This window comes from Coturnix japonica, chromosome 5, assembly GCF_054131305.1.
Source record: "Coturnix japonica strain WE chromosome 5, WE-NBRP24, whole genome shotgun sequence".
Taxonomy (NCBI): domain Eukaryota; kingdom Metazoa; phylum Chordata; class Aves; order Galliformes; family Phasianidae; genus Coturnix; species Coturnix japonica.
The window spans coordinates 13,135,914-13,160,534 of NC_140667.1; the positions used below are offsets into that span (position 1 = coordinate 13,135,914).

The following is a 24,621-nucleotide window of genomic DNA, read 5'->3' on the forward strand; positions in this document are numbered from 1 at the left end:
CCTCAGTTTATCATCATTTTGAGATACAAACAAGAGGACAATTACTTGCATTGTCACACTAACCTATACTTAGTCTGATGTATGTTCTGTATATATTTCATAATGTCTGCATTCCTAAAATATCCAAAAGGCAGTTAGTAACTAAGACCAAACCAATGCTGGATAATTGTTAGAGAAACATATTGACTGCAGCCTTCTATTTTAATATCACCTTCCTCCTAGCTACAGTTAGAAGAGTAAGAAATACGTTAGTCACTTGAAAAGGGTAGCAGTATTAGCAAGTCATGTTGCTTTTCTACTGCTCTCATCATCCTGCTCAGCTTCCCAGGGGCAAACCTAAAAGCATGCAGTGTATTGTGTCACAAATTGCTGTGTCTTCATTAGGCAGAGTTCTTCCCTGGGATTTGTAATTGTGCTGCAATGAATCTATCGAGTAATGAATTTTAATAACCTTAGTTTGGCCATTCTTCCCCACAGTGAATCAGTTATTTCTGCTCAGGTTGTTTGGAGCAACATCTGTGCGCCTACACCACCAAAGTGCTGTGGGACAAACTGTCGGAGTTCTTGTCTCTGGAAAGGACCCATTGGCACAGCATGGCAGCTGGGGCTTCCAGCTGTGCTGGCACCCTCTCGCAGAGAAGCTGTTGCCAGTGTGGGTCTGTCTGCCTGCTTCAGGCCACCAGCAGTGGGCTGTTTGATCACTTCTAGGGTACTCTTAAAGAGGAGAGATCTTACGGCTTCCTCTATGACAATATAGCAAGTATTCACTCATTATTTTCAGAACAGATAGATCTCTGAACTTTGCTTTTTAAGAGTACAAGAAAAAGTACAGTGCACAAAACTGAATGTAACTATGCATATGTTCATTTACAACCACTCCTCAAAGCTCTGTTTATAACACTTTTGACTCTTATTCTCACTTCCCTTCTGTTTCTCTATTCTGTGTTGCTCACATCTATTTTAACTGAAGGAGGGGAGGTTTAGATTGGATGTCAGAGGAAAACTTTTCTCTGCGAGGGTGATGAGTTACTGGAACAAGTTGCCCAGAGATGATGAGGATTCCCTTTCCTCCGATGTTTTCATAGTCAGACTGGATGTGGCCCTGGGCAGCCTGACCTAGTACTTGATCTACCATTGGCAACCCTGCCTGTGGCAGGGGGATTGGAACTTGATGTTCCTTGAGATTCCTTCCAACCCAAGCCAGTCTATGATTTGATAATCTGTAAGGTACATAACAGTACTGCAGCATCAGTGTGCTCTGCTGCAGCAGTTCCTAGCAAAGAAAAGCACGTGTGGTGAGGGTCTGTGATATTCCATTCAGTTAGAGCTGGGAAGCATTTGTACACAAGCGCACACATGTATTTAGGAGAATGTATTATACTCTGAAATATGCATAGCTTTCAATAGTCTTGTGTAATAAAATATACCAATTTGTTTGCTGACAGACTAAGGGTCTCAGTTCTTGAATTAACTCCTCCGTGAATAAGAAAGAAGAAGAATCCAAAGCAATATTTTCATCAAGGCTTTGTTATAAAAACGTGTAAAACAAGAAGTAACAGAGTAACATCAAGTATGAAAGGTTGGGGAGTGGGTTGTTTTGTTTTGTTTTTTTTTTAAGTTCTGAAGTGCAGGTTCCTTCTTTTAACCATGCTCTTAAATAACTGAAAAAGGGAGGGGAGTGGGAGTGGAATTTGTATAGAGCGGTGTCTCATATTGGAAGCACTCAGTCTCTAGAGACATTTCTAAAGCTACTGGATCTTCAGCTAAAGGAGTGAGCAAGTGAGACATGGAGTTAGATTGTTAGAAGTGAATAATGGCTTTTTTTTTTTTTTTAAAACATATTTACTCAGACTTAATATTTCTCACATCCCTTCCCTAGTTGTTGCTGTGTTGCCTTTAAATATTGTAATACTTAAGGTCTGCAGAGTACTAGGGAAGAGAAACTAGGGAAGGTGATGGCATACTCTGTGACTTGTAGAGGAGGGAATGTTTGCAGGTGGGACTTAACAACTGATGACACGTCTGCTGAAGAAAGTTCTTGAGATATTCAGTCTGCATCTTACTAAGCTGGTAAGAGGGCTAGAATGCTGGTGGCTATAATAAATATCAATAAGAAGAGGGACAAATTAGTTACATTTTCTTGTTGTTTATTTTTTCTATCCTCCCAGAATGGCTTTTATATCAGCAGGGCTCTAGTAGCAGAGAAAATGCAGCATGCTCTTACAGTTAGGGAACTCATGGCACCTGTCAGTCCCAGTCTGTGGTAGAATAAATGCAGAACAGGCTGAAAGTTGGTGATTTGCAGGCTCAAAAAGGCCATTGCCAAGCAATGATGTTACAGCAAGTAAGTGATAATGTTTCTGGGAGAAACCATCTTCTTAACATAACTATAATTCTGTTCTTTTCAAGATGAGTATTGTTGAACTTCATACTGTTTTTCCTCTTCTGTTTAATACTGGCCTATGTTGATTGCAGCTTGTTTTTGAAGGGTCACTGTGGATATATTTAATCTGTATGAACTTTACTCTTATCTATTGATTTTAACTTTGTGGGTGTTGGTTTCTTCAAATCTTGATTACTGTATTGAAGAAAGACAGCCTTCCCTCCCCCCCTCTCTTTCCTTTCGTGCTGGTTTGCTTATGACATTTGTTCTACCACTGTTGAGGAAAAGGCAGTGTACTCTGACCTGATACAGACCTGCAAACCAGAAAGCCAGGAAACTAATTTCCCTTTTTGTTAAGTTAGAGTTGGGCTTGAGCTGGTTCGGGAATAGTAACTGACAGCTTTTGCTATTTGACATGCAAGTTGTTTTGGATTTACCCTTGTCCCCTCCTCATAAGTATGTGACTTTATAGATGATGAACCAAATTTAGAGTGACTCTGTGGTTGATTTCAGTAGCTCAGGCTAATGGTAAGACAAGATTTACCCATGAGTTGTTTGTTAGTGCTTCATTTTTAATATTTGTTCACTGGGCAGGGCTTCATGTCTGCAAGATATATTCTCCTATTGCTGCTTTGTGTTTGAGTTTCTTTTTATTTGCTCAGAATTAACTTTTTTTTTTTTTTTTTTTTAAACTGATCCATTCTATCCATCAGTTAATGGTAGATCTAGAGGAACTATAGGCGGAATGGTCCTGAAGAGAGAGCTGGAGCTTGCCATCTAAACATAGTGCACTCAAGCTGGCCCAGTGCTTCTATGTGTTTGTCTGTGAGTGCTCAATACCTACTTAAGAAGGCTGGTCAGACATATGTATGCAGTATACGTAGTCATTCTCTCACTAGAACCTGTGCTTTTCAGAAGTACTTTGATAAGCCCCTTTCTGACAGAATGAGTTCAGTAAAAGATATTTATAATCAGCAGAGTGTGTCAAGATAATTCCAATCTGTATTTAAACAGGGGAGGGCAAGATAAAGCCTGAAGTTTATTTTATGCAAACACTGCTTGTGGAGAGAGAACATACTTTTACTCTTCTGATTTAACATGGATAGTGAACACAAAGCAAGATCTACAGTACTGCTGGCAGGATACCTAAGGGATGGCTAGGTAGGTATATGTAGTATAGATAAACTTTTGCAGCAACACTGATATAGGCCCAAAGAAGGAGCAGTAGTCAACAGAAACTTTTCAGCTGCTAGCAAGTATCTTGCAAGTCAACTCAAAAGTACATTTTAAAAATGTGTATTTTGTGTGCCTTTTATACTTCTCTGTCTAACAAGTAAATTTTTGCTATGATATTGGTCTAACTTGCACAAATTATACCATATACAGTAATGAGGAGTCCAAGCGCTTTGGATTTCATCTATGAGAAGAACTAAGAGCAAACTGTTTGAATAAACAAGCAGAAATTTCCATGCTGTACAAATTTGTATATGGGATTTCTGGAAAACCAGACTCATACAAATGGGCTGAAATTGACTTTTTTTTTTTTAAGCTCCAGTATCAAAGATACTTATGTTTTGATTTACTGGGTAGTAAGAAATAACTGTTCTGTTGTGTACTATGCAATAACTAGCAACGAGGATGATAGTTTGAAACAATGATTTCAATTAAGCTTGGTTTGTTTATACACTAAAAAAAGTAAGCAGGAGTTGGCAATAGAGATACTGTTGTATTTTGTTTCTAAGTTATCTGTGAAATGCTACCAGGAATTTAAGATACATCTGGCATTAGAAGAAGCTGAATGAGTTCTGGCAGTGTTTACAATTGAAAGCTCTAAGCGCTGTTTTGAGTACTTCACTTTTCAGGGTAGATGCATCTCCTCCTCTTTCCAGCACATTTTCAAGGGAACCACTGAAAAAGGCAGTGATACAGCAGGTTTGTCTAAGGAGCACACTTTTCCACCTTGGCTGGATTTTATTCTTTTTGCTTAGAATATCTCCAAGGCTGCAGTGGAGGGAAGGAAATGTGACACTCCCAGGTCCTGTAGCTTCAGTTTAGATTTCTATCTAAGTCGTTAGTCAGGCTTTAAGTTTCTTATCATCACTTTACAGGTAACGTGATAACAATGAAGACATTTTTCACTAATAATTTTTCTGTGGTGGCCTGGGACGTGCCTCTTAAACAAGGGAAGTAAAAACCCTTTTAAAAAATTATTTTGAAGTCACTTGTTTTGTTACCTCAAGAAAGTTTTATTTTTTTAACACTCTGATTTTAAAAGCAACAACCTGCATCGTTGTTATCAACTTCTAAATCTGCAGTGCATTAGCCTGTTAGATAAAAATGCTCAGTCATTTTAATCTATGTGTTAAGGTTGATTTCCCTCTGCTGTGGACTGCTGCCTCTTCACAAACATTTTTTCTTTTTTGCAGTCTCCAAGAAGGCATTTCTTAGAAAGATTACAGTATCTAAAAGAAACAGTTTCTTTCAGAATGGAAATTACTTCAGGACTGGAACTCTCTTGGAGAGGAAGACCACTACTGACAGTAAGAATCCAAGATACTAATTCAGCTCTTCCTTTACTTCTTTCTTGCTGACAGTAAGAATTCAAAGTATTAATTCATCTCTTCTTGACTTTTAGATGAATTGTACTTCAGTTTTTAAACTTAAGGCCACTTTTCTGCATGTCATGTAAGAACACCACCTGTGTATGGGGTGCATCTCATTAGAATGTGAGATTTTAGTGAGATCTGAGACCTTTACAAAGTGGAAACTTTTCCCTTGCCTTTTGCTTTGCTTCTGCTGCCCTAAAAGAGAAGCTGCATGGAGCCATGTAGCTACTTAAGCTTACCAAATTGGAAATGGTACTCCTCATAAGAACCTTGGGGAGGTGAACATTATGTTTTCCAGGTGTGCAGTGAGAGATGGAATATGATTTGCTTTTGGTCTCTCTGTGGGGGAGGTATTAGCTTTGGTTTTAAAAATTGGGAGTAAAAAATGTTCCTGAGTATTTCCAATGGGAACATCAAGCAGCTTCCAGCAAATGAAGAGTTGAAACACTTTTGGATTTCAGCTAAGTATAAATTTGATGGTAAACCATTTGAAGAAACAAGCTGTAAATTTGGTGCTGTACAGGCATCTGTGGATTTTCTGGAAAATTAGACTTGTACAAATGGATTGAAGCTGACTTTTTCTAAGCTATACTGTCAAAAGTCAAGCAAATGAAGATGATACATGTTTACGTGCAGGATGTTGCTGCTTATATCACTAGTATCGTTCTGGAAGTTTAATGAGAATGAGAGGAAGTGGAGGACTTCCTGCATTAGTTTCTGTGGCTGCATGAGGGGGCTCTGTAAGCTGCAGCTGTGTTACGCAACTGATAGAAGTTATGTTAGGCTGGGATAGGTCTCTTGAGATGTGAACCAATATACCTCTGTGCTGCGTGCATCATGCTTAAATTTTTATTAACCTGGAAGTCAGAAGAGCAGTCATAATGGCTGGATATGCTATTTATCTCTCCATTTCCACCCCCCCCCCCCCGCCCCCCCCCATGAAATACATTGCGTTCCCATGAAATGTATTTGTGCTGAGCTATGACCTTAAATCACCATTTTGAGAAAAGCTTCTTATATAAGCTAACTGAAAGAATGAGTAAAAGGTCTGTGTAATGTGGGAGATAGAAGGGTTTAATGAGACCCCTTACCATATTGGTGATTCATGTGCCTTCAGGTCTCTAGGCAAGAAAGGGATAAATACCGGGTTGGAAAGCATTTGCTTTATTTGGGAAAAGCTTGGGATGTATGTGGTGTGGTAGAGATAAGCTGTATTGTTTTGATACCCTTGAAACACCCAAACTACTAGCATGCATTTGATTTCCAGATTTGGGCACTGCATTTAATGCTGTGCTAAGCCAGACCTCCTGAATAAGGCTTGTGTTTGACTCAGGTATTTATAAACTGAATTGGTGAAATGTTAGTAAAGCATTAATATCTTCAGTGTTTGCTTTTCACGACATTACAGTGGTTTTAGTGAATGTTTCAATTTACTGAGCTTAGTGTTACTAGTTTCTTTGTGAACTTGTAACATTGCATGACACTTATTTAGTAAGGTCTGGAACCTTGCTGAACTTTACTGTAGGGCTGATGGATAATTTTGCTTCTGATATGCCAGACCTGTATTTAAGGTATAAGTAGAAACAAAGACCATTTCTGTTGTGCTTTTGTAGAGGTGTGCTTTTGTGCTGTGTGTGGACTAGAAAAAGTGTTTGCGTATTTTGAAAAATGGTAGATAGTACAGCATGCTGCATTTAATTGCCTTGGCTTCTTTGGTTTTGCTTTGAGCGATTGTAGTAATCAGTCAAATAACTTAGAGTCAATTATTCTGTTATGATACAAGGAAAAATAACAATGACAAAGAGTGAAAATTTCTTGCTTCTTTGGATATTTTCTTCTGAGAAAATAGTACCAACTTCAAATTGACTCAGTTTTCCTGTCATTGTATTCCAGTGCAGGTGTGGTTATCCTGGATTAAGCTGGGTGAAGCAGAACAGCATGGGTTGTTGGAAGTCAGCAAGGGGAGCGTGTTTACTCTATATACCAGCAGTGTTTAACATGTACCACAATAAGTGGGAAGGAGTCCTCTCCTTTCTGTGCAGAATATGCTGGATTAGGTCACTCTCCTTTAAGGAAGTAATGCTGGTACTGACAATTAGCCAGACTTAGCTGCTTTTATGGTGAGATAATGATTGTGTTTAATGTATTGTAATAAAAAAATGCAAGTCAGACTGAAGATGAGGCTGGCAGTCATGCTATAAATACTCATTCATTATAATGAAACATAAAATCCAGCAGGAGAAGTAGAATTTGCAGAGTCCAGCTGCTTCCTTTGTGTAATTCTGTAGCAAATGCAGGAACTAATTAGTATAAATGTGTTTTCAAAAGGATGCTTACATTTCCAGGTGCCTAAAATGGCTGGATATCATTTTTTTTCCATATTTATTATAGCTTGCATATTTAACTACTTTATTTATTTATTTATTCCTTCTCTTGATGTCTGTCTTAACTGTTTTATGCAGAGAACCAAAACACAGATTTCCTCTTATTTAAGAGGCTCATTGAGAGCTTGACCCTTCTCAGGCTGTATCAGGTAGGATGACTAAGTTGGGTATCAATTCTTTGGCTGGCTTTTAGTTTTCAGTTGTTTTAACTGTGGAAGCATGGAAGTTCAAAACGAGTGTGCTAATTCAGTTGCATGTATTATAAGTCTTTCCTAGCACTGTGTGAAGACAATGTTCTAGAATGCCTGTCTTCTCAGGCTTCAGAAACCAAGATCTGTAAGATCAGCTGGAATTAATGTGTGAACTAGGAAGATAAACGTTTTCTTTCCATATGTTCATACATCCACGTTGAATTTTAAAATTTCCATAAATTTTGTTATTTCTCCTTATTGTACCAATTCCACTTTCCAAGAAAGGGAATGAAATTACTGTTTAGTACTTACTCTAGAGAGTTTTCTTTAGGAACCTACACACTGGTTGAGTATTTTAAGCTCTAGTCTTATGAGCAAGGGTCTGTTCTCTCCTTGACCTCTTCTGCTGAAGCGGCATTTGATTCAGATCTTCATCTTTTTTTTAGATGAGAGCTGCAGGCACAATAAGCTTTACTGCACCTTGTGTGAAATCTCAGGCAAGGACTGTCAGGATACTGGCTACAAAATTGTTTGATGACTCTAGTTATTATATATATGAAAAGTATGCCAGGAACATACAGAAAGACCAGTCAATGAGTCACATAATCTGTCTTTGCAGTTTCCACTTCCAGCCTGACTTCTTTTTAAACATAGAGGCCTACATGGATGAAAGGTCACAGTATATATTGCTGTCAGAGAGCATCATTACAGCAAACTGATTTATTTTGTTCTGTGCCCTTGTCAGTGTAGGTTGTAATTTGTATGAAAACTGGAGATGAATATATTTGTTTCTTTTTGTTACTGTAGCATGAAATGGGCATTAATTTTTTGAGACTCTTGCCTTTTTTCAGACTTGTGCTCTGAGTGAGCTGTAAGCCAAGAATGTGTTTCTTGTAGTAGTACTGTTTGCATGTGGCGCTCTCTGCAGCCTAGCAGTGCGAATTCAACCTCCTTGTTATGCAGTTTTGCTCTTTTAACTATTTATGATGGAAACAATATGCTGAAAAGTTAGTGTCGAATATGTGTCTATTCATAAACAGCTCTTTCCTGTGGTTCCTTGGAGGGATCTCAGGAATTTAATGTAGTTTTATTCCTTGTAGATTTAAAAATGATACATCATTTACTGCTAGCTCCTTCATGTATTAGGCACTTCTCTTATGTGTGTGGGCTGAGTAGTTCAGCAGGCATAACATCTCCCAACTAGGAGTGTAGCAGCTGAAGAGGGATAAAGCATGGTGAAGCTGACAAGCAGAAAGACACTGCTGCAGCAACAAAGCAAGGGGGGGGGTCAGCACTTGGGCCTTCTGGATTCTAAGGAAAATTGCTAGGAACATTCTTTATTCACTTCAATCTCACCAGTACTGATTCGAACTAGTTAGGTGTGTTGGTGCTTCTACTGCTGCATGTATGACATGGCCTGACTACTCTTGGATACAATGGTTGATGCTGCAAGTATAATAACTCAAACGAGGAGTTTGGTATACATGTGTGAGCACAGCTGAAGGGGTGAAGGGAGCAAAAAGAGTTGAATCAGTGAAAAACAGACGTTTGAGTAGCCTTTCTGATGGGTTTATATGGGAGTTGGGTAACTATGGCTTTGAAACTTTTTTGTGTTAGACTTCATGTTTAGACCGAAGCTTTGATTTCATTATGAGAAATTGTCAAAGCTTATTTTAAACAATGGATTTTCACATAGAGATGATGACTGCTTTTACTTGACATGCTATTTCTTCCAATTTTACTGTGTCAGTATTAATACACACATTGGCTTTTGACCTCCGTCCAGTGCACAGTTTTTGTTGCCATTGGTTTTTGGTCCTGGCCTGTGAACTATAAAATCTAAGATAACTTTTTATACTTTTAAAGGCTGTTTGAAGTAGGTTGCTTTGTGTGTGTATTGTTAGCTATTGTTTTTTAAAAAGGCTGTGTAGTTTTACCTTAAAGACTACATTTTCCTTGCAGTTAAGGGGTTGCTTTCATAGGTGCAACAAGAATCTGCTTTGAACAACCTGAGATATTATTTTCTTCAAAACAGAAAGTCTGCCCTTCCTACGGAAGTGTTTCCTAAAGCGCAAGGTCATATAATGTTGGAGCTAGCATAGCTGGAAGAACTGAAAGAATAAAATATTCATTGTTATATAAAACAAGCACTTATTTTAATGTGCAAGGGTTGTTTAACATCCACTCTAAGAAACAGAGTTGAAGGATACTGTGCATTAAGGGGTCAGGCCTCTCCTCCTGGCCAGGTGAGCCATGAACTCTTCTGTGCTTTCTGTATGAGCTGGTTGCTGTGCTCTGCTCTTCTGTGAGTCAGGGCACTGTAGTGAGGCCAGCAGCATGTGATGATGGCCAGGAAAGGAGGCAGTGTGCAGCGATGGGAACTGACATACCATGTCCTCGCACTGACTTTGAAAATCTCAGCTGGAGATTTTGGGCCTAGGTACAGGCATTCTGGGCTTTAGGTCTCCAGAAAACAGGCAGGCTTCTCAAGTGACCCCTCCTGTCAGGAGGGTCATGCTTACATCTTTTCTAGAGACTTTGATTTCAGCCAGTCTGTGTTCCAAGCAAATGCATCTTTCAGCCTAATTAATTTTATATTGCATAAAGTTCTGCCCAATCAGATTTTGTTCTGTATTTCTGTTCTTAAGTTACCTAGTTTTCAGGATGTTGTAAATGTCTAAATCCCAAAATGGGGCAACTGAATTGAAAGTAGACATGCTGATAGTGCAAGGTTTATTGTGTTAGAGAAAGTGATGTTGCTACTGTTAATAATCAATTAGCAATCATAATTAATTATTAATTCAAAGTACTTAATATGGACATATTAAGTATATGTATAATATATATCATATGTATATATGTTTTTAAGTATCTTGGTTTGACTGCAGAAAAATCTCATGGCACCATCACATGACTAGTATATTGCAGATGACCAAAGAAAATCTTTCAGTATTCTGGGCTTGTTTTTCAATAACTGAACTTGTGTGATTTTTATTTACTTCTATGCTGTCCACAAAAAACATGAGGTGTATGTTCAGTCCCTTACAATCTGTACAAGCTGGTGCGGTATTATAGTATGTTGACTTTTAAACCTATTTGTTGCCTTCATGTCCCTCATGGGGAAGAAGCAGCAAGAAAGAGGTATGATAAAGTAGAACCTGAGTAACGTAAAGGCTGACAGAGAAGGCAGAGAAACAAGGTATGTATCAATATATAGCAGAAATCGAGTGGTTTAAAAGCTGGTACGGGTTTTATGTGTGCAACTCTCTTTCGGTAGAGGGCAGTGCTGGTTCACTTTCATTTGAAGTTCCGAAGCTGCATAGCCACAGGCAAATTACTGTTGTGCTGTGCTGTTCTAAATACTGACTTTAGGAATGGCTGATCTAAATACTGACTTTAGGAATTTCAAGTTCGTTGCTAATAGGTGACTGGAGAGAGACAGAGAATAGCGTTCAGTATATCTGTGTCTGGCTAGGGCCAACACAGTGCAAGGTTTAAATTCTTTTAGTGGTTTATCTGTTCCTAATGGCAGGACTGCTGCATTCTTTTGCTGTCAGTCCATCAGCTGGGGAACTACAACAGATCTGCCTGTGACTCTATTCTTGCTGAGAGAACTAAGTCCAGAAGGAAGTTCTTGCAGAAAGAACTAAAGCCAGACAACACAGTCAAAGCAAGACTTGCTCTGGACTGGTACATCTGCTGGTTCAATACTGCATGACTGGGATGTGACACAAAGCTAAAACAGCTCTTCATTTTAATCGTAATCTCTCTCTGCTTGTTTTTCATCTGTGGTAGAATGCATTTAAAAGTCTATCTTGCTGTGTGAGTGATGACAAAGTAAATGTTAAACCCGTTAAGCTCTATATTCCTCTGAAGCCTATTAGTGTATTACACATATCGTCCACAAGGAGGAGCTTTAAGGCTCTGCAGCTAAGACTTTTTCCCTTTTTAACTAATAAGAAGGAGAATGAATAGATTTATGGAATCTCTTACAGCCAAATATAAAGCGACCACTCCATTGCTTTTCAATAAGGTGCACAGGCTTTAGAAAAAAAATGCAAAAGAATCAACAGATATTTTGGACTTCTTAACGTGAGTGTCTGAAAATAACATTGTAAAAGAGCATAGGAGGGACAGGGAAAAAATAGCTCATTACTTATTTATTCTTTTGGAATTACTCCTTCTTTCCAAACTGATTTCAAAAGGAGGCAGAACTAGATGGGGCGGAAAAAAAGCACTAGTAAAAAGCTTGCTAAATCTTTCTTCATTTACAGGGAGGAGTGTTTTTTAAAGCAGTCCTACCCTAAAAGAAGAGGAGGAAACATTAGATAACAACCATTCTGATAGATAAAAGAAAGGCAGAAAACGTTTTCCTTTCTTTTGGGCAGCTATGGTTTGGAAAATGAGCTCCGTGTACCTCTTCTCTGGAGAGAACCTGTTTTTGTTTGTTTTTGACTGCACTTGCTAGAAGTTGCACCTTGCTGAATTCTGGAAAAGTGCTACCCATATTTCAGGCTGTACCTTAGTAATTAGCTGTATTGAGCTTTTGAGTATCCTCTCTGTCTTACACTGCCATCTTGTTGGAAATCCCCTGCTGTTAATTATTGCTGGAATGGAATTCATCATCTGCTCGTTGTGCTGCTGTTGGTAAGGTGATTTTGTATATTCATGCACTGGCACAGACATGTGTGGACATGAGCTGTGCAGACAAACTGGAAAAGAACTTAGCTAATGAGGGAGAAGCAGCAGCAGAAAACCAAACTCTTGAGTGTGTCTCCTGTCCTGCTTTTCAGCCTGAAGCTAGTCTTTTCTGATGATAACAGATGGTAGTAATGTACTTGACCACATCTATGGCACAACTGGAAGAAGCAGTTCACTGACTATTTTTTTACAAATATTATTTCTTAGTTTGGATGCTAGGAAACATATCCAGGTTGAATCACCATCCCTGGATGTGTTTAAGAGCCATTTGGATGTGCTCAGAGATATGATTTAGCAGAGGGTTGTTAGAGTTAGGGTACTATGGTTAGGCTGAGGTTGGACTTGATCTTCGAGGTCTTTTCCAACCTGAATAGTTCTTATGATTCTATGATTCTCTGCTAGCTCTCTTTAGTAAACCCGTGGTACTCTCAATGTGTTTGAATCACGGGAGTTGATTACTGCTTTTTATTTTATTTTTTTAATTTAATTTAATTTAATTTTATTTTATTTTATTTATTTATTTTTTTGTGCACTCAGTTGACACTTTGTGCTTGGTTTGAGAAGCTGTGAAACATTTTCTGATAGTATATTATTTGTATTGTTTCCTTATGCCTCGTAGATAGCCTGTTAGTAAAGGAGAGACGGGGAATAAAAGTTATTTTTTGTTTTGCTGTTCAGGAGTTTGCAAAGGGTAACAGGTAGGATTTGCTCTTTAGTAGGATCCTGAAGAACTTGGAACAGAATCTGTGTATCAGAAATCAACTTATTCCTTTTTAAATTTGCTACCCCTTTCTGATGGCCCTTCTATCTCTCAAATTTTAGATGCAGAAAATGGTATATGGCAAATGGAAACTTTTTTTTTTAATGCCTAATTACACTGTGATAGGAAGCTCTTTGGATGCCACCTACTTCTGATCCTAGGCTTTGCAGAGACCAGTGGCTGAAACCAGTTCTTAGTGCTTCTGTATCACACTGAATCTGCTGCAGATCCAAATTAAGATCTCTGGTTTGAACTTGACATGCTTAGAACTATAGCTACTTCTTTTTGTTCCACCTTATTTTTTTATTTTTTTTCTTCAAGTATTCTTGACATGCAGATTTGTTTAAATGTCAGTCCATTGCTTGCTGAGTAGATATATCTGTTGATGTGGAAGATGTGGTTGGCAGTTTTGGACAGTTTTATATTCTGCCCTGCCCTGTAATGAAATGTTAGGTTAGATTCTTGAGCCACAACCTCAGAATAGAAATTTAACTTGTCTTGGAAGGGAGTGGGGGGTGGGGAAGAGAAGAGGTGATGGAGTGAGTTTGAAACCATGGTGTGGTCTCTGACGCCCAGCCCACCTTCCATTTCCAGTTTTATAGAAGCTGTGTTTGGGCAAGAATTTTTGCCCTGCCCACTGATTCTGTCAACGTGGATATCCGGTTTTTAGAGACTCTGAATACACCATCCTCTTGATTTCTAGCACAAGCGGCAAATTCCTTTCTGTTCTGAAAGTAATAGCAGTATCGATTAGTTAAAAATATTCTAGATGCAATCTTTTGCATAATTATTAATCTTAATATTTCCTTAATTTCTTACACTTAATGTAAGCTGGGTTTTTTTTTGTTGAGAGTTTCACGGTGTCTGGTGATAATGTACTGAGGGTACATTTACTGAAGTGTAATATTTGTATTTAATATTTTTTAGGCCGATGTACTGTTGACAAAAATTCCCTGAGCAGACAGTTTGGAAACATTCCTCTGTTCGTGATAGAATAAAGTTGTCTTGGAACAAAGATTTTCTTAGCACTTTACTAGCTAAGCTTTATTTAAACAAACTTTGGTATGAAGATATCAAAATAGCAACCCTAAAACATGATTCCACAGGATACACAGGAAAGGCACTAAGTGTAGCTGAACCAACATTTGGGCTTGAATAAGCAGTCGGTGATTATTTGTCCCATTTTCTATATGCCTTATATTCACAATAAAATGTGAAAGAAATGCTGCAGTCACCTTTTTAGCTTCAAATTGGTGTGAAAATCCCTCTGCAGCCTACAAAGAAAAAAAGGGTGGTACAATAAGTGTTTAGAATACTGGAAAATGCCATGACTTGGAAGATAGATGCTGGCTATTACAAAGCTGCCTGTGGTTTCAGCATCTGCTTTTTTCACATCTTGCAGTCTACAGCATTTCTGCCCATATTGTGTTGCATTATTTTTCATGTTGCTGGTAGACTTTGATTCTCATAAAACTGGTAGACTAACCGTATAAACTTTTGTTCTTGCTCCTGTGTTCCTTTGCTCTGGCCAGCGACAGCTGCTCTTGGAGTTGTGTGCATTGAATGTGAAGATAAATCTTTGCTGTGATGCAAGGTTGGCCTTTGCACATTAAGTGGGAACACCCATTGCTAGGCTGATCTTAGCTGTAAAACCTGAACCAAATGCAGGTATGTAGAAGTAATGCTTAAGTTCCAGTTTGGCAAAATCTTTGTTACTGTGCCAGAAATAGTAGATTCTGTGCCAGAATCATAGGTTTAGAAAAGAGTCAGTCTTCCCCAAGGTTCGGGTGTGGGTGTCTCAGATTGTAATGATGCAGTTTACTGTGCTGATGTTGGATGACTCTGTAGCTGATGGACTTAATTTTCTGTGGTTTTAGTACCTGGTGCACTCCATTTGTTTTATTAGCTAGCTCCTAATAACTCAGGTTTATGGGTGGTCTGTAACTGATTTCAATTTTAAACACCATAATCTCTTATCAGATTTTCAGTTCATAAAATTAGGTGATGTTCCAGTAGTAGTCAGACATTGATTGTGGATATATAAAATTGAATGGAAACAGAAAACATTTCTGATGACACATTGTGTTTTTTAATTGGTTGAGAAAATAAAAAAGGGAGGAAGAAAACAAGAACTTGAAACCAGTTCATCAGCTACAACTGATGACCTGATGGCGGTAGATCACACAGCAGATGTTTCATAAGAGCAGATAAATCCTGATTAGACAATCTCAAACGTTTCTGGGAGCAGCTATGGATACTATCATATAATTTGCATGTTACTAACATACAGTTCACACCCCTTAAATGGGTTATCTGAGAAGCATTTTGAGTTTGAACTATCTCAAATTAGCTAAATCTGTAATGCATCTCTTTGATATCTCTGTGCCAGAGAAAACTGAATGATGACTTTCTAACAATGTAAATGTTTTAAGGAAAATAAAAGTGGTGGTGTATGTGATAAAAATCTGTTCATGTTCCTATATAAATGATTTGGGTTTTAAAATATCCCATAAAGGGAGTTGTAAGTTTTCTTCATGATATTAAATGATTTTTGGCTAAAATGAGGATGAAGATACCCTCTTAGTATGTTGTGATCAATGTAGAATGATGAAAGACAAGGGTTTTTTGATATTTTTTAGAGCAACTTCTTGACTCTTATCATTGCTTTCAAAGTGTATTCAATGCCTGAAGAAAAATGAGCGTAGTAGTGGCACTGCAGTACATAGTGCCTTTAGATTGCATTGATTTTTCTGCAGTGTAAGGTGCATCTTTTTTAAATGAACCTTCAAAGGACAAGGCTGTGTTTTGCATAATTTTCCCATCAGTTTGCAGATCTTGTCAATTCCTTTGAAATGTTGGATTTCCAAGGCTCTGCCTTATACTGGGAAATATTCTGTGCTGTTGCACTGTCTCTTTTCTCCCTTCCTGCTCCTACCCCAGCTGGGTCTTGCTGAAGTTTTATCCAGGACAGTCACGGCTTGAAAACAGTTCATTGCAGGATGATGGTCTGTACTGAACGTGATAATGTAATCTACTCTGTTTCTGTCATGTTTCAGAGCATCTGCTGTAGATGACAGGGATCAAGAGGACAGAAACTTATCACCTACGTTTTTCTTTGGCATTTGCTTGTCATAATAGCATCCGCTTTGTATGTAGTTGAAACTGTGGCTCTGGTTGTCCATTTTAGTGTTGTTTAAGACCTCCTTCCATTGCCCTTTTATTGGCTTTCTGCAGCTTTGTAGAGAGTAGATTGTATAAAGCGTGCCCTGGAAAGCAGAGCCTGCTAAAAGGTTTAAGACAAACTTGTCTGAAGACAAAGAGGGCATTGAGGGGAATTCTAGAGAGGGATTGAAGGGTTTTTGCAGTGCAACAGAGCCTTGTCTGTGCAAGACTCAGCCTGCCTCTAAGTTCCAGTAGGCTGCTGAGAAGGAGGCCAAGAAAAGACTCTCCAAGACCCCATTCCCTTCATCTGAAGTCTGCCATCTGGACAGAGGATGGCTAGAGGGTTCCTGGAACATATAGAAAGGAATCTTGAGGGCTGAAAATAATTGCCAGTGGAGACAGGAAGTGTCTGAGACATACAAAGGTTGGAGGAGGGGAGCTGCTGCATTGCTGCTCTGTGGGTCACAGTGGTAAGGATGGGAGGCAGATGAAGAAAGCCACTGTGCTATACTCAGAGGTGCTCAGACTTTCCTCCATGGCTTAAACCCACTTCTTCATTTACTGCTTCACGAGTGTGAGAGCATTTCAGTTGTTTTCTACAAAAAGTTGATCTGAGTGTTTTGGCACCCCTTCTATAGCAGAAAGAGGTGCTTAAATTTGTAGCCTCTGGCATACCAGGAATTTTAAGATTTAAAAACTGCTTATAGAAAGGTCCCAATTGTCTCAGGCTTTATCTTGTGGCCATGCTTGTTGCCACTAAGCTGTTACTGCATCATCATGGTGCTCGGTGTGGTCTGTTGCAGTCAAGTCTGGTGATGGTATGAGCAGACTATGCTGCCTTCAATGATTTTTTTTTCATGTAGTTCAGCCAATGAGCAGGGGTGTTTTATTCCTTTTGAGTTCTTTAATAAGTGTTATAAGTACTGGAAAGTAGTACTCTTTATTTCTGCATTATGAACATGGCATGGTCTTTGTACTCCTCTTGGAGTGGAAATGGTAGCTAATCATATCACCTATCTTTTGTTCCTATAAGAGCCTCTTACACTTCAAGAGAAATCTTTCAGTGAATTTTTTGCATCACCTGTTACGCGTTTTTAAGGATAATGATCCAGGTGGTGTTGAAAAGTTCTGTGGGCCGATCTATAAGTATTACATTTGTATGAGGTAAGTTTTCATTACTCAAGGTATTTTAAAGAAAGTGATTATGAAACAGCTTCAATCCTACTAGGGGGCTATTCAATGTGCGCAGTAAACAGTTATACACAGGATTTCTGGGCCATTCATTATCTTCGAAGGAATAGAGGTAACTGGCTTCCAGAAGATCAAGATAGTGATTCTTGAGAAAGCCAGTCTTTGAAAAATAGAGCTATTCAGTTCAGGATCCTGAAGGGTATTCTTAAATGAATATCCCACATGAAGGTGGTGGTACATCTCTTATTCCTTATCTTGCGAGTGGGGTGTGCACTAAGCAGCAGCATACACTGGCTTAGCTCAGCAGTAACAGAAATTTTTTGGTTTAAGAAAAAGATATCCAGAGCTATTATTTTATCAGTTCATGTGGTATTATACTTCTCAGTGAGATCGCTATGGGGTGTTTATAGTTTGATGGAGAGTGCCTGCTTCTCGGGCAGTCTGTGTCACAGCCTCACCTCCTTCTCAATAAAAAAAATCATTTCTTACATGTAACCTAAAACTCCCTTAGTTTAAAATTTTTAGTTTAAAAAAATCTCCTTTGTCCTGATGCTATCAAACAGGTGAAAAATCAGTCTCCATCTCCCTTTTGAATACTGGAAGGACACAGTGAGGTCTCCTGCCCAACTCCTTCAATTTTTCTTTGTGGGTGAGGTGCTCCAGCCCTCCAAGCATCCTCGTTTCCCTCCTCTGGACCCACCTCAACAGCTCTACATGCTTTTTGTGCTGGGGGCCCTTGGCCTAGATGCAGTACTGCAGGTGGGACCTCATGAGGGCAGAAGAGAGGAGGACAATTACTTCCCTCATGCTGCTGGCCAAACCTTGTTTGATGTAGCCTGGGATATAGTTGGCTGCAAACACACGCTGTTGGCTCACATTAAGCTTTTCTTCTGCACTCAATGAATTCTGAGTTGTTTCTTTCTGTTCTCAGTGTTTTTCTTTCCTTTCTCATCTTTTTTTTTGGGGGGGATGTTTTGTTTTTCTGGGGGACATTTCTTTCTTTAAGCATCTGGCATTAAGTGCGAGCTGGATGAAGGCACAATGTGAGATGTCCCATGCGGAACTACTCAAGCTTCTGTTCAGTTAAACTCCTACTCAACAACATACTGTGCTCTGTGGCCTCAAGCAATTTAATCCATTTTTATCCGTTTCACAGTCTAAAATTGGAGAATATTCCACGTTGCAGAGATATAAATGGCATAGTTAATGATAATTGACCTTTTGAAATTCATTTGCTAATTAGTGTAGTTTTTGCTTGCATCCTGTTTACAGCACAATAGGCAAAACTGCTTATTAATATAGCTTAATAACTTTAAGAAAAGTTGCATGAATTGAATTAAAAATCCAACCCAAAAAATAATAACAATAGTAGAAAGCACTTGTTAAGTGTTAGATATCTCAAAATAGCACGTAAGAATAATGTTCTTTCTCTTACTACGTCTCACTTTGCTGGCCAGACTTTCTATTGCCATTTTTTGACCGTGTTGGGAAATTCAGTTTAGAGTAAGTAAGTTTACTGATCAGCTTTGGAATTTATTATTTTTCTGCTAAATTAGAAATGCACACTACTAACTGTGCTCTTGTGACCCTAAACAGCGTGCTTTATAAATCTGAGTTTTAGGTTAAATCCCCAGGGTCTAAGTTGTAGAAGTCTGTGGCTAGGAACTGCTTGTGCACTTACTGGTTCTCATCTTGAAACTAAGACTCAGCCTCTGTGATTTTCAGTTCTGTTTCACCTGGATTGCACTAAAACAGTGTATGGTAGTATTATGTCTATAAAGGCATGTCAGATCTGCTTTCTAGGCTGGAGGGTTTTAGGACGTAAGGAGCACATAGGGCTGGGGCATGTTATGTAAGTGAGGAGTGAGAGATTGCTGTGGATTATAGGTTTCCCCATCCCATGAACTAGACAGGCTACTTTTCAGTGGCAGTCTATAAAATCAGAAATGTGACCAGGCAGCAATTTTACAAAGCTTGGATAAAATTTAGTGGTGACAGTACAATTTTATTTTCTGACTTGAAAATCGTAAGATAGAAAGTAAGAATCTAGTGATGGATCGATGATTTTGCTTTGAGAGCTTGGCTCAGTAAAATCTTGAAGGAAAGTATATGCTTGTGCACAGATGAGGGAGAGAAGGGCAGTTACTGAGAACTGAAATGTAGCTTCTGTCATGTAAGAGGCATTTTGAAAAAGATATGAAGCCTTGGCAGTGAGGTTTCAGTTGGGAGGACTTCTGAGTTATGTTTCTTTCATTTGATGCTTGGCTTTACACGAATCACTTCAGGTAACAAAACCCAGGACTTGGTGTCTTTTCAGTTTCTGGCTGTCAGAGCAGTTCCCTAAGTGTAGCTGTTGGTGGCTTACACTTTGGGAAGCTGTGGTACAAAAACTGAAGACCTCTTTTCACCGAAATTTTGGGTAAGATGACCTACCCTTGAGATGTGGCTTTGCCTTGAAGGTGAGACAGCTCATGGTTAGACATGAGCTGAGTAGATGCAACAGATTCTTCATTCTGAGTCCAAAGGTACACATTGGAGAGTGCAGCATTTAGAATTCCAGGTCATCTGAAGTTGCAGCTCCAAAGTTCTGGTCTTACAGGAGTTGTGCTTCACATTTGCTGCTGTGCCTTAACTAATATGATGAAAATGCACAGTACAGATGGTACTCTGTGTGTTCTGTCCTTGGTAATGGAGAAAGACAGAAACAGGAATGAGATTTTGGTTCCACTTCCAAAACACTTAATTTGCTCTATATACCCTTTTTCTCCTGGATTTTTCCAATTTGATGTCTGTAACAATCAGTGATGGGACTTGAGTAACAGAAATTCAACCTTTTTTCTTCCCGTCTCCCTTCTCCCTTGACTCCTAAGGTACAGGTTCTGATTTGAGTGGAGTCATTTTCATTGATGGACGAGTGTCTAGGATTATGCAAATGTATGCAGGGATTTCAATGGAACATTTAAGATTACGTGGAAGTATGAGTAACATCAACTGAAGTCTGGTTTGGTCAGAGCTTTGTTAGAATTGCCAATGATTCGTGTTGCTGCCTTCCATTAACACACCAGGTATTTTTCACTATGCACTTAGAGTAACTGTTTGAGTGTGTGCATTAATTTAGAAATACAGAATGATCTGCAGAAATAAAGTTGGTTTTGTTTGTTCTGAGATAGCCCGTTAATTCTCTTCACTCTGAAAGTATAACATATAAAGTATGTCTGATAAAGAATACCAATAATGCAGGCAGGATGTTGTTTTTATGGGATTTTTATGATAAGAATTTATACCAAAAATTTCCCATTTTCCACTTTTCATACCAGTCAGCAAATGATAGGTTAGTTTAAAGGCCCTGGTTAGAGCTGTCTGCTATAATATGTGTTTGGCTTTACAGATTTTTGTTATCTTTGGTGGCCAGTGCCCTTCCCCCCCACTACTCACAAATCCCATTCCTTCTTTATGAGGAGAGTACATAATCAATCATAATTAAACCTTTTGGTCAGGACCAGGTATATTCAATGGCTTCAGATGTGTTCATTCCTTGTCTTTGTGCTGAGAACCTTTTTTCCCCACTGAGGAAGACATAAATTGTGTCCGAGTTGCAAAGTAATGCTCTTGGTGCTTTCAGGTTTAAATGAGTTCATTGGAAGTTTGTGTATAAGAACAAAGGAGAGATGGACTGTTGCACTTGCTTCACTAACAGCTGAGACTGAACTTCACTGTGATTAATATCCAGTTTGTGCTAGTGGAAGTATCTTCTTTGCAGGATGTTTACTTACTACTGATATAATGTATAGCATTATGGCTGTTATCTTTGGTACTTGGTGGAACTCAAATGCTAAAATCTTTATTTATACACCTAACTGAATGCTGTGTACCATTTTGTTGTAGTTTAGCCAAGGATGTGGTACGGAATTGAAGAGAGTGTTTCCCATCCCATGTAAGCATTTTTGCCAGTTGGTTCTGTCACGTCTGAACTAGGAACTGCAAAAAAAGCAAATTGATTGCTGCATATTTCTCCCAATTTGCAGGACTAAATGTTAAATTTATGTTCTTCAAAAATCTCTCTTCACTTGGTAATGGTTGGCAATAAGAACCTGTCCATATAGCCTGCATTTGGGTTTTCTGTGAACTTTCTTTACTATATTGTGAAAGGACTGTTCTAGGGTGCCACTGGTCCTCAAAGCAGCAAGGACAGTAATAGACGAGACGAATGAATCCTAGAGGATACTGGGGAAGAATGTGCAAGAACAAGCTCATGATGAAATGTAAAATGAAATTCTGAGAGTAATGGCTTGATACTTTGAGCATCTTGAGTTTCAGTGCCTGAGCATATAGTTGTGCATTCTCCCTAAACCAAGTCCTTATTATTTGATTGCCATTTCCTGGTAACTCTTATTTTTGTTTGTTCTTTGAGGAATTTTGCTTCCTTTTTAAAGGGATCTCTGTATTAAAAATAATAATGGCTTTCTGTATTAAAGATGTCTCATTATTAACAAAGGCAATTTAGTTTTGGACTTTGTAGTAGAAAAGTTGCTTGCGAATTTTAGCAGCTTAACAAGATACTGCTTAGCTAAAACAAAACAGCAAAAAAAACCAAAAAAAACCCAGCCAGCCAAAAGTGGTGAGATACGCAGTAAAATAACGTTGTACCTTTTCTTTCTGCTTGTTTTACAGGCTTCGGGGATTCATGTGTGTCTGATGTAGTGTAAGGTCTTTCTCAGAAATTGCTCTCCTTCTGTGGTACTTGCAGACTTCTCCTGGGTTGTGTCATTAGCTAAATTCTGCAGCAGAGATTTTTATACCGGCTGGAACTTGTTGGGTGGGGCATTTTGGTGAGTTGTTTCCTGTTCTTAGACTGAAGGGGCAGTGCCTGCTCTAAATTACCTGCTTGCTGCTTTTGCCAATAACATCAGTCCTCCCTTACTATTTATTTTGATTCATGAGCCTTCCTTACAGATGGATAGTGTTCTGGGGCCTGATCTGAATGGGGGTCTTCATGCTTTACGGTCTCCTGCCACAGTCCTATAAATAGCTGTTGTCCACGTTGCTGGTCTCCATGCCACAATGCAAGGCAGCTTTCACCTCTCACTTAAGAATGTACTTTGCCGCAGGATTTTACATTAACGCTTTGTAAGGAGCTCTTTTTAACACAGAAATGTATTAAAATGTATCTAGTGCCTTCAATTTTTCAAACTACTTTTCATTTAAAAGAAGTTAAAAACAACGTGATTAAGCACTGTGCAGCCTGATACCAAACGTGCATTACATGAATTGTTTTGGGCAGCTCTTGCTAAGGGAGATCTGTCCACGTTCACTCGCTTCAAACCTGTCTCCAGGAAGCTGCCCAAAGTGGGGGATCAGAGCAGGCAGCGTGCCAAGGACTTGAGTTTCAGACAGTTTGGCACACACTGAAAGCTCGTTCTTTTCTGTGTTAAGCCGTGGGCAGATGTCCATTAAGAATGATGAGGCAAAAATTACATAAAAGCCTTGTAAAATGCCCTTTTAAAAATGCTCTTACTTGAGAAGTTTTGTGTGGGTGTGTATTTTTTTTCTAAATTTACAAACCCTGGCTTTTGCCCTTGTCCGGTAGAGACTGCTCACCCACCCTTTTCCGTTTCCAGGCGGATTGCTTTTCTGTTATTTCAGTTCTGTAACTTTCTCCAGCACTGTCCTGTTTGGCTTATGATGAAGGGCTTGCAATAACCCTTTCAGTGCCGCTGTCATCTTTCCCTTAAGTTAGGACTGGCTGTTGCATTCTCTCTCTCTCTCTCTCTAAAATCTCAGAAGTAAATTGAAAACATCTCATGTTATGGCTTTTTGTTTGTATACATGGAATATAATGTGGCTTTTGTTTGTATGTTGACCATTGTACTATCCTTACACAGGGTTTCTTATTCAAAGCTAAATCAAAACCCCCAATGAAACGGGAGTTCTTAACTGCTTTGGCAAAGAAGTGCTTTAAGCTGAGGCAGCGCTATCTGTACGTGCAAAATTAGCTAACAGAACTTGGGTAAAATGTTTATTTCCAACTCTGTCTCAGAATCAACTTACCTCTTAGCAAAGGTTGCTTCCTTCTTCATTGTCTATTCAACATCAGTTAATATTTGCTTCTTTCTCTAATATTAAGCATTTGAAGTAACTGTGAATTAGCTAAGCAGTCAAAGTGAGCATGTTTGGATTGCTGTTTGTTGCCTTTATGATATGTAAGCTAATGGAGTGTTGCAGGTATATAATCAGGCCAGAAATGTTGACTCAAACCTGTTTCTTCTAACAGTTCCACCTTTCACTGATGATCTCAGATATTAACTTGGCCAGTCCTTAGGTGCAGGTTATGATGCAAGACAGTAGAAGACAACTAAACGTTAAGGTTGGTAGGTCTTTTCCACAAGAGATGGAGTAAATTATTCTCATCAACAATGGGCTACATTCCAAATCCAAATACAATTTTGCAGAAGCGGTGAATGGAGTGGGACAAGGATGCATGTACAAAGTAACTGTCCATGCAGTAGAAGCAGATTTAGCACCTGTGGAAAAAGTGCTTCTGGGAAATAGGGTACATGTGGGCATGCTGTCTTTTCTCTTTCCTGACCAGATGTGGAGAACTGAGGTTACTAGTGAGTGTTTCTTTTTAGATGTAGAATGATGTTTCATTCATATGCAAAATGTTCCCTGGATGAATAATTAAGCTCTGAGTGTACTCTAATCCTTTCCAAGTAGTAGAGTGCTAGCTATTCTCTTCTGTACCCAGCTTTTTATTTGACATGTACATTTCCTTACAGAATGGAGATTTTTTGGTTTTTTGGTTTTTTTTTTTTGTTTTGTTTTTAATAGTAGTTGAAACAGAGATCTTTTATTGCTGTTTTCAAAGTAGCAAGTGGCTGGGAGACGGCTGAACACAGTAAATCATCCATACTAATTTCTTCTACCTAAGGAGCTGTGTTTGAGCAAACTTCCAGAACAACTGGGCCAAATGGTCCTGTTGAAATTCCCCTCAGAAGCAGAGTATAATGGGATGAATGTTTAGCCTGGTAACAAATAATCCATGATGGGAGAGGAGAAGTCGGCTTGTCAGAATGCTTTACTTGCTAGAAGGGACTTGATAGAGACAGATATTTTCCCTCCTCCCATATGTTCTCACCACAGTAATGATGATTCAGCTTGTGCATGCTCTCTGGGATGTGTGCATGTAAAGAGAGGAGAAAAGTATTTCGTTAGATGCAGCTAATTGAAAATACTGTAGGAAACA

At 38.8% G+C, this 24,621-nt stretch overlaps 1 protein-coding gene across 8 annotated transcripts in view; it reads left to right on the forward strand.

Moving 5' to 3' along the window:
- The window catches only part of MOB2 (MOB kinase activator 2), a 112,200-nt gene that overhangs the window by 25,262 nt on the left and 62,317 nt on the right, over positions 1-24,621 (forward strand). Inside the window, exons 1-2 of one of the 8 annotated variants that reach the window (XM_085548388.1) lie at positions 1,582-3,544; positions 4,810-4,923. The exons of 5 other annotated variants lie outside the window; for them this stretch is intronic. Coding sequence is in view for 1 of the 3 variants with exons in the window: in XM_015863837.2 (XP_015719323.1) it covers positions 12,177-12,211 (35 nt within the window). In the remaining 2 variants the exon portion in view is untranslated. Of the gene's footprint in view, positions 1-1,581; positions 3,545-4,809; positions 4,924-11,763; positions 12,212-24,621 lie in introns of those variants that run through there. 2 more of the 8 variants (XM_085548390.1, XM_015863837.2) reach the window with 2 other exon arrangements.